This window comes from Staurois parvus, unplaced genomic scaffold (assembly GCF_062004578.1).
Source record: "Staurois parvus isolate SC_StPar_1 unplaced genomic scaffold, SC_StPar_1.0 ptg000388l, whole genome shotgun sequence".
Classification (NCBI taxonomy): domain Eukaryota; kingdom Metazoa; phylum Chordata; class Amphibia; order Anura; family Ranidae; genus Staurois; species Staurois parvus.
In genome coordinates, this window is record NW_028318184.1 from 3,964,512 (window position 1) to 3,975,666 (window position 11,155).

Genomic DNA, 11,155 nt, shown 5'->3' on the forward strand with positions numbered 1-11,155 from the left:
AGTGAAAGAAAATCCCCAAATTTTTGGGTTGTCAACAGAACAGGAATAGAGGGGAAATCTAATGGGAACATGACAAAAAATGAAAATTGACGGGGTTATAACTCTCCCTTACTGTATCCAAAATGGAAATAAAAATGTTTGTCTACAGTTCTACTATACGCCTGATGGCTCCAACTTTGATAGGAAAGAGGTGGAAGGGCTGTCTCTGTAAGCTTTTTTGCTCTTCAGCTCCATGTCGTAACAGCTCAGCTTCCATAGTTTGAGCCACCTACTTCTGTATAATATTTAAAATATTTAAAAAAATCTCTGCAGCATTGAAGATAAACCAACAGCTGAAGAACCTACAGAATCCAAGTTCTGGGAGTGTCAACTAACTAGTCCCCAGCTGCGCAGTCGGATTCCTTCTCTGTAGGACACAGTAGTGATGAAGGAGCTGGTGGATCAAACCACTGAGTGCAGCAGGGAACTAAAATACTGACACTCCTGGAAGTGTCAGATTTTACAGAATCTTCAGCCAGCAGTTTTCTATTCACTAATACAGAGATCAAGAGCTGGGTGGCACAGGCAGCAGGAGAAGGGAGTATTCCATGTCTTTCTAAGTAACCATTTATTGTACAGTTTTATTTTAGGAACAGAGTTGTTTAAAAAGAGGAACTATTACTAATTACTAAACTCGATGTAGTAGTAATAATAATATAATAACTGGGTAAATTTCTTTAGTTATTTATTTTTTTCTAAAGGATGCCAACTCCTTTTTGTGTACAGCTCAGGCCATCCACCTGTCATGGCTGGGATCTTCTATGGCTAGCCCTGGTACACGTTTGGGGGCTTACAAAGATGCCAGTGCATATAATTCTGGTCCATCCCTGAGTAGGCTGTGGTGTGAGAACTTCTATTAGGGACTGTGTTTGATGCTTTTCCTCAACACAGGCCCTCACAGCACATCCTGCCCAGGGATGGACAAGGATTCCAGTGTATGCCCCGTAAGTCTATGGGAATGAAATACGTACTTAAAATAGGTCTGGAGGAGGTCAACTGCAGATCAGTTGCACCAGTGAGTGGATTTTGAATGGTCTCAGAAGCCTCAAACTAAAGCTATTGACACAAGCATACCGACATGGACCCTGCATCGATGGTTCTAGTGATGATCTGGATTGGTTGCACACATTGACCACCTGCTCTTTGTTCCCCTCAGGCATGCAGTCTGTATCTTCTATCTGGTTCTGCGAGCTCTGGACACTGTGGAGGACGACATGACCATAAGCCTAGAGACCAAGATCCCCATGCTGCACAACTTCCACACCTTCCTCTACAAGGCTGACTGGAGGTTCACAGACAGCAAAGAGAAGGATCGCCAGGTTCTTGAGGACTTCCCAACAGTGAGTCATTGTTTTGTATTCAATTGCTGAAGTCTTGTACTGTAGATATGTGTTTCTACCACACTGCCACCATTGTAGTGTTCTTACATTCTAATGATACAGATCAGTGGATGGTATGTCTGGGCCAGGGGTGGACTGACAACTCATGGGGCCCCCGGGCAATAGGGGATCATGGGGCCCCTATGTCCTTACCCAAACTCAAAAAAAGCCTATGAAAAAGATACCAGGGGCATCTCATGGGGCCCCCTACTGACCCCAGGCCCTCGGGCAGTGCCCGAGTTTCCAAATGGTCAGTCCGTCCCTGGTCTGGGCATTACCCACATTTACACCCTCATCTCCTCTTCCATTCTAGAGCATGTCCCAGGATAATTTTTTTTCTTTTACCTCCCTGTGGCATCATCAGGCTTGTTCCTGCAGAGGCAACTGCTGGGAGTTCAGTTTCTATTGACGTAGGCATGTCCCCTGAACTACTTCTCCCAAGAGACCTTTTGCTAAACACAATGTGTGGGCAAGCAGCATTTTTGAAAAGATAAAAAGTGGGGAAATGTTCATGTATTTTAAAGATGTGCTGACATGCACTTTAACCCTGGACTGTAACTCCCTCCATCACCTTTTGCTATAATACTGCTGTAAAGCCGCAGGTGTCCCCTCCTGCTTTCCCTATGACTCTAGTAAATGAAATGTTTGTGATTTCTGGTGGCTCTAAGCTGCTGCATTTTCTTCTGTCAGATCTCACTGGAGTTCAGGAACTTAGCTGTGGTCTACCAGGAGGTGATCGCCGACATCTGTCACAAGATGGGGGTGGGAATGGCGGAGTTTCTGGAGAAGCATGTGGAGTCTTTACTGGAATGGGACAAGGTGAGATATGACATCTCTGGTAATAAACAGCATCTGTTTACCTCCTCTATACTACAGCCTATCTTCTCTATCATTATATGAGATCTACCTACATTACACCCCATCTTCTCCATCACTATGACATCAGCCTACACTACACCCCATCTTCTCCATCACTATATGACATCAGCCTACACTACACCCCATCTTCTCCATCACTATGAGATCAGCCTACACTACGCCCCATCTTCTCCGTCACTATATGACATCAGCCTACACTACACCCCATCTTCTCCATCACTATGAGATCAGCCTACACTACACCACATCTTCTCTATCACTATATGACACCAGCCTACACTACACCCCATCTTCTCCATCACTATATAACATCAGCCTACACTACACCCCATCTTCTCCATCACTATGAGATCAGCCTACACTACGCCCCATCTTCTCCATCACTATATGACATCAGCCTACACTACACCCCATCTTCTCTATCACTATATGACACCAGCCTACACTACACCCCATCTTCTCTATCACTATATGACATCAGCCTACACTACATCCCATCTTCTCTATCACTATATGAGATCAGCCTACACTACATCCCATCTTCTCTATCACTATATGAGATCAGCCTACACTACACCTCATCTTCTCCATCACTATATGAGATCAGCCTACACTACATCCCATCTTCTCCATCACTATATGAGATCAGCCTACACTACATCCCATCTTCTCCATCACTATATGAGATCAGCCTACACTACATCCCATCTTCTCCATCACTATATGACATCAACCTACACTACATCCCATCTTCTCCATCACTATATGAGATCAGCCTACACCACACCTCATCTTCTCTATCACTATATGACACCAGCCTACACTACGCCCCATCTTCTCTATCACTATATGACATCAGCCTACACTACATCCCATCTTCTCTATCACTATATGAGATCAGCCTACACTACATCCCATCTTCTCTATCACTATATGAGATCAGCCTACACTACACCTCATCTTCTCTATCACTATATGACATCAGCCTACACTACGCCCCATCTTCTCTATCACTATATGACATCAGCCTACACTACACCCTGTTTTCTCTCTCACTATATGACATCAGACTACACTATACCCCATGTTCTCTATCACTATATATGAGATCAGCCTACACTACACTCCATCACTATATGACATCAGCCCACACTAGACCCCATCTTCTTTATCACTATATGAGATCAGCCCACACTATACCCTTTCTTCTCTATCACTATATGAGATCAGCCCACACTATACCCCTTCTTCTCTATCACTATATGAGATCAGCCCACACTATACCCCTTCTTCTCTATCACTATATGAGATCAGCCCACACTATACCCCTTCTTCTCTATCACTATATGAGATCAGCCCACACTATACCCCTTCTTCTGCATCACTATATGAGATCAGCCTACACTATACCCCTTCTTCTCTATCACTATATGAGATCAGCCCACACTATACCCCTTCTTCTGCATCACTATATGAGATCAGCCTACACCACACCTCATCCTCTCCATCACTATATGACATCGACCTCCACTACATCCCATCTTCTCTATCACTATATGAGATCAGCCTACACCACACCTCATCTTCTCCATCACTATATGAGATCAGCCTACACCACACCTCATCTTCTCTATCACTATATGAGATCAGCCTACACCACACCTCATCTTCTCCATCACTATATGACATCAACCTACACTACATCCCATCTTCTCCATCACTATATGAGATCAGCCTACACTACACCTCATCTTCTCCATCACTATATGAGATCAGCCTACACTACACCTCATCTTCTCTATCACTATATGACATCAACCTACACTACATCCCATCTTCTCCATCACTATATGAGATCAGCCTACACTACACCTCATCTTCTCCATCACTATATGAGATCAGCCTACACCACACCTCATCTTCTCTATCACTATATGACATCAACCTACACTACATCCCATCTTCTCTATCACTATATGAGATCAGCCTACACTACACCTCATCTTCTCCATCACTATATGAGATCAGCCTACACCACACCTCATCTTCTCTATCACTATATGACATCGACCTACACTACATCCCATCTTCTCTATCACTATATGAGATCAGCCTACACTACACCTCATCTTCTCCATCACTATATGAGATCAGCCTACACCACACCTCATCTTCTCTATCACTATATGACATCAACCTACACTACATCCCATCTTCTCTATCACTATATGAGATCAGCCTACACTACACCTCATCTTCTCCATCACTATATGACATCAGCCTACACTACATCCCATCTTCTCCATCACTATAAGATCAGCCTGATGCATATTTTGTGATCAGCCCCGCTGTGATGGACTGGTTGCCATTGCTGACCACTTTCTGAAAGTGCTAGTTGTCTGACTTTAATGCTTATCCTCTGAATTTAATACTTTAACAGTCATTTGTCATGGAACAAGTATCCAGATCAGGACAGTTACAAGTCCCTTTACAGTCTTGGAAATTACTATGTTTGGGGGGTTGCTGCTATGACCTTAATGGTAATGTGAATGGTAAAGCTGGCATTGACATCACCTGAACTTCCATGAAAGCACTAGACAGATCCATACAATTGTCAATGCAGCATCATGGTCTCTGTGAGGAGTACACATGGAGGGTCCTATAGCTGAAACCCTGGCAGGTACTAGGCTTCACCAGTCCTAGAATCCTCTGTTCAGTGAGGACATGTGTCCTGGTGACCGTTGTCAAAAGTCGATCTTTCCACTTACTTTGGTGAGATGTTTTTAATGTACCAGGTTACCAACAAATATAGAAGACTGATGCAAATTTGCAGCAGAAAAAAGCATTGTCTCGGGTTGCTGCAACCTCTCAGTAATAACATTTTATTAGAAAGTAATTCTTTAAATACATTTTGATTGTTGGAATATTGTAGCAACCTAAAAAAAGTGAATTCTGCTCAAAGTTTTTTTTTTTTTTTTTCTTTTTTATGGATAATATTTTATGTTGTGTTTTATGCAGAGTGCTAAGGAGGTAGGGGAAGTCAACTGTTGGCTCACACGTTATCAAGATTGTTTCCAAACGTCCTCTTTTCTCATAGTCCCATATCTACTCTTTTTAAAACAAGTGTTTTTTTTTTCCCAAATGATACTTACGGTCCAATGCTGCATCTGTCCCCCGCTGGTTCTAAGGGTGAGAACTCCGTGGTCACATGATCACTGAGTTCTCACTGCCACTGTGGGCAGAGAACGGTGAATGTCAGTAACAGAGCTTTGGCTGTACTACTTCTCCTTTTAAATTCACCATTTTTGGTCAGTAAAGTGTATTTTAACCTTGATGAAACTGCACTTCACAGACCACTGTAATGCCCATAAGCGATGCTGAGCATCTATGAGTGAAAAAATGAAAGGTGTGGGCCAGGGACAGCAAGGTTGGTGGGGGGAAGTTTAGATAATGCTGAATGTTCTCCAGCCAGGAAATGAGGCAGGCTCTTTGTACATTAGAAACTGCAGAAAGTCACAATGTGAGATGCTCACAGTGTGCAGTGAAATGTGAGAGATTTCACAGTCGTGTACAACTGTGCAAGACTGAAGGGAAGGCTGGAGTTCCTGAATATGCCAAAAAAAATATTTTACACTAGGCAGCTATGTAAATCATTTCCTGGTATTTGATTTGCAGAGCCAAAGTTATGTTTTACTTCACTAACTGTTGCAGATTTTAAATTGCTTTGTTTTTTTTCTTCCTCCCTCACAGTACTGTCATTATGTAGCCGGTTTGGTGGGGATTGGTCTGTCCCGTCTCTTCTCTGCATCAGAGCTGGAGGACCCCATTGTAGGAGAAGACACGAGGCTCTCCAACTCCATGGGTCTGTTTCTGCAGAAGACCAACATCATCCGTGATTACCTGGAGGATCAGTTGGAGGGCAGAGAGTTCTGGCCGAAAGAGGCAAGTACAGCCAGGTTCTCTACTATCTGAGATATGTATGTATGTGTGTGTATATATATAGATAGATAGATAGATAGATAGATATTATTGTTGGGGGGGGGGGGGGTCATTTAATGTGACTGCTTCAAGCAGAACTATACTCCCCTCCACTCCAGCACTGTGGTGTCCTGAAGCTCCTTCGCTTGCTGTCTACTTCTGGGTTCTTGATCTTTAGACATTTTGATTGGCCAGGCCGAGATGGTGACATGTTCATTCATCTCTGCAGATATTAAAATTGTACACTGTGCTGATCTCATCTTGGTGTACAATGTAGACAGATAGGTAAGACATTTTATCCCCTTCCTGCCCGCTCCAGTGTCCTTTTAAAAAGTTGTGAATGCCCAGGGGCATCACCGGACACTGATCATTAGTGGGGATCAGGAGCTGTCTTTGACAGTTTGGACTTTGTGCTGGGAGCGGGCAATCAGCGCATTGTCAGCACAGCAGGAAGAAGGTCAATTGGCGATCAGTATTTCTTATCTGTCGCTCTGCCTATACCAGGTGTGGAATAAATATGGGAAGAAGCTGTCGGACCTCGCTAAGCCAGAAAACATTGTGCCAGCTGTGCAGTGTCTGAATGAGCTCATCACCAATGCCCTGCAACATGTGCCAGATGTTTTGCTGTACCTGTCCCGACTGCAAAATCAAAGTGTGTTCAACTTCTGCGCAATCCCACAGGTGAGCCAATTAGACATTGAAAGGCTGATGTAAAGGTAACAAGCAATTATTTTTTAGTGGTGGTTAAGATTCTATTGTATTGTTTTATATTAACCTTTTCGCCCCGGCGGTTTGAATATATGTGGCCTCTCAGGAGGTGGGCCATAAAGCTGAGAGGCCACATATACAGAGAAAAAAAAATGATGTGGTGCTACTAAAAATATGTGCAATATTGCATATATGTGGAAGATCTAAACCGCATAAATATCAAAATAGATAATATATAATATATAACATATACTATAAACCTCTCAAGTGCTTCCTGCAATGTGAGTATGATCTATAGAAGATCAAAAGAAGTGAAAAGAATAACCAAGAAACATACACAAAAGGTGATCAAAATTATTCATACAAATGTGTGTGTGCACATAAATAATGATATATCTATAGTGGTGAAAAATCCAGAAACGTCCATATCAGGACTAATGTGCCCAATTGATCCTAATAGGATCTATATGTGATAGTGAACCATCCAACTAGTCCAAATGGGACTACAATATCAACTGTGCTCCAAAGAAACAAATAATGAAAAGTGCATGAAGTGTCATGCATTAAAAAAATGCTCCCCTACAACAGACAAACAATTCAAATGAATTACCAAGCATTATTCAAAGACCAACACGTATATAACCACACGCATAAAGTGCATATATTAAATCACATGCCGTGAACAATCGATAATCACTAAAAACAACGCATGTCACTAAAATTGCATAAAAAAAGTCTAAATACATAAATGTCCAAATTGGTGTGAACCACCATACATTCAATAGAAGTAAACACCCGTGAAGATGGGTGATAAATGTGTAAGGTGACAGGAGGGTATCCACAGATGACTGAAATGCGTGCTCACCTCCTTGCCTCGACCCAGACAGGGTCAAAACACTTTTAGGATCACTAATTCTGGATCCTTCATATAAGAGACTCCTCCAGAACCGCGTCACTCTCTCCTTGGTGGTCTCCCTCTCCCAGGCAGGTTTAAATGGTGGCAGACCTCCTCTCCCTGTGGTATCGTGAGATGTAGCCAATATGCTCGTTCTAAAATACAAGCAGAAGCTCCCATAGTATAATACCGTTTATTATCAAGAAGTATTGCAAACAAATCTAACAAAATGTAAACTCACATTTTCCTACATCTTGTATAAGGCATAGATAGGAAAAACCTCATGTTCTGGGTATAGTTGCATGGGTGTACAAAGATGGCGTCCAAACCGGAAGTGCGTCACCGCGTGCCTACGCGTTGCGTCATGTTGGTCACGTGACTTCTTCATATACACATATACAGTGCATCTAGAAAGTATACACAGCGCTTCACTTTTGCCACATTTTGTTATGTTACAGCCTTATTCCAAAATGGATTAAATTAATTTTTTTCCCCAACATTCTACAAACAATAATCCAAATTAAAAGGTATGCGCTAATAACAAACTTATACAAAAGTGTATATCATCATCCAAAAAACATTAGTGTTTTAAATAAATTATAGTGTCCAAACATAAATTAGTGTCCAAAAATATATATATATCTTCAGTGACTTGAACCAATTGTGAAAAATCCACCACCAAAGGAGATTAAATGAACTCACCAGAGCTAATGGCTGGTCAGATAATAAACCAGCAACAGCGCTTGTGCTCTGGGAGCAATGAACCCGATGTCCAAATAGATATGGTGAGGTTTCAGATACTTCCAGATAATAATAATCACAGACAAACAACTTTGCAGCCCAAGCTCTTATGATGAACTTCTCCACTCTTTCTCATACCTCCATGAGGACATGCAGTACACTCAGGGACAAAAAAGAGAACATAATGGTGCAATACGTTTTTTCCATTTATCTCTTTAATAAAAAAGGTATAAGGAAACTCACAAACAAGGTGTCCAACAGACACCAGCTTCAATCGCAAAAAAGGGTTGAGATACAGTTAACGCTCACCGCGGATCTCTCCCATACAGCACAGACCAGCAAGGCTCTCTAACGTCCACATCAAGTAGGCTACGCCCAACCGGTTTCGTCACACCGACGTCATCAAGGGGCGGTACCACGTGAAAAGTTTGTTTTGAAGTCTTTGCAATTTATTAAAAAATAAAAAACCCATGTACATAAGTATTCACAGCCTTTGCCATGACACTCAAAATTGAACTCCTGGTGCATCCTGTTCCCACTGATCATCCTTGAGATGTTTCCACAACTTGATTGAGATAGGCCAGCCAATCTCAATCTTTATACCATGAAGACCTGAAATAATCTTCAGTTCTCAGGGAAACCTCTGAGATGATCATATCCACGGCTCATGGCATATTAGCCAAACCACATTGGCGATCAGTGAGAGAGAGGCTTCCTTGCACTGGTGGTCATTGGAAAGAATAGCCTTTCAGTCATGGTAAGTGGAAGGAATGTCGTATTACACTAGTTGTAAAAGATACAAATTCCTGTTAGTGGTGGTCCATGAAAAAAACGATCATTTCAATGGTGGTCAGTGTAGAGCCCCCCTACAGAATACTCTTTACATTGTGTTTAGTGGAACAGACCATGAACCTGATCATTGGGTGTCAGTGGTTAGTTGCTTGATAAACGAGAAGCTCCACTAGTTCCATTTCATTTTGTTCTGAGTGGTGCTGGTGCTAGAACTATCTGGGCACCATCAGGTGAATCCATCACTGTTCAAGAGACCCCTAGCAACCTCTGTGGGAACCCCTAGTTGAGTAAGACTGACCCAGGCATAGGAAGTGCACTGCTTTGTTTCAGGAGGAATTCTAGAAAATAGCTAAATTTTTCAGGGCAATGCTTAGACACAATTAATATTCCTAGATGTTCCTCGTGACATAGCAAACTTGTATTTTTAAGTGCAGGTCCAGGTTCACTGGAGTGGTGTGGTATGTGTTTTTTTGATTTTTTTTTTTTAGGATGGGGTGCCTGTCCTAAAGGAGTGCCTGACCACACAGTGCAACTAGTAGGGCTATGAGCACACTCACAAATCCAGCCGCAGGACCCCTCTTCCAAAAGAGTGGGGTCCAATCTTCACCAATCACAGCGGGCAATGTCTCTCAGGACCTTCACAGACTCAGTCCCTCTTTGTGGGGTCCACTGCCCTGGACCTGTATAACACTATGCCAAAATCTTCTTGTCTGCTTTTACTGAACAGGATGCCATATATACAGAGTCCAAAGCTGGTTGCATTACAGGCAGTCCCTGCATGTTTTCCATTCTTCATCCAGTGCGAGGTTTGAGTACCATCCTCTTGACCGTTCTAGCTGTAGGAATGGATCTGGGTAGCACCAATCTAATCTCCTGATTCCTGCTGGAACCGTTGAGAACCTGTTAACATTGTGCAGAAAGTAACACAGAAGGGACTTCTCACCTTCAGACACTGGTGGAAAAAACAGAAGTATTTCCTGTATAGGAGGGGCTATATAGCAGAGGATTTCCTGTCTTTTTTTGCCAGTGTCCAATCTGTAGGTAGTGCATAATCCCTAGATGAAGGAATTATATGGTCGCTCTGTGTCCCATGATACAAAGTTAGGATTTTTCAGCAACGCTGTTTTATAGTTGGCCTGGTAAAGCCCACTATTTCTAAATACATAGCCTCATGTATAAAAGGATCTGAAGCAACAGTCCTCTGTCTAGCACAGGCAATAAGATTCAGACGTCTATTCTCCCATACTGTACTGGGAACATGAAGAAATGGTTAGCTGTAAAAAAACAGGAAATGTGATCCTTTCAAACTTGTATGAATGAGACCTGTTACTTTCTGTTTCTTTCCAATGTGGTTTAATAAGTTGTTGTAGTTTTTATAATCTCTGATCGGCATTGCCTGTGTATAGTTGTGAGTGTTATTCTTGGCTCTAACAGATATTGTGTGTTTAGGTGATGGCTATCGCCACACTGGCCGCCTGTTACAACAACCAGAAAGTGTTTAAAGGAGTGGTAAAGATTCGGAAGGGCCAGGCTGTGACTCTGATGATGGACGCCACAAACATCCAGGCTGTAAGGGCCATCATGTATCAGTATGTAGAGGAGGTATGTATGTTTTAAGTGTTCTGCCCTGTCAGCACATCATGTCCTGTATAAAACTGATTAAAGCTGCTTGGGTACAAAACATTGCAGTATAAAGCAAAGCAAGGTCTTCCATAGTTACTGTTGGGATTGAGCCATGATCTGA

The 11,155-nt window shown here is 42.4% G+C and overlaps 1 protein-coding gene across 4 annotated transcripts in view; it reads left to right on the top strand.

Moving 5' to 3' along the window:
• Window positions 1-11,155, top strand: part of LOC149455815 (squalene synthase-like) — a 58,848-nt gene that overhangs the window by 41,060 nt on the left and 6,633 nt on the right. For all 4 annotated transcript variants that reach the window (XM_089685917.1, XM_089685915.1, XM_089685914.1 and 1 more), the window contains 5 exons: window positions 1,196-1,379; window positions 2,109-2,237; window positions 6,048-6,239; window positions 6,780-6,956; window positions 10,861-11,013. In XM_089685917.1, coding sequence (XP_089542043.1) covers window positions 1,196-1,379; window positions 2,109-2,237; window positions 6,048-6,239; window positions 6,780-6,956; window positions 10,861-11,013 — 835 coding nt within the window. The remainder of the gene's footprint in view (window positions 1-1,195; window positions 1,380-2,108; window positions 2,238-6,047; window positions 6,240-6,779; window positions 6,957-10,860; window positions 11,014-11,155) is intronic.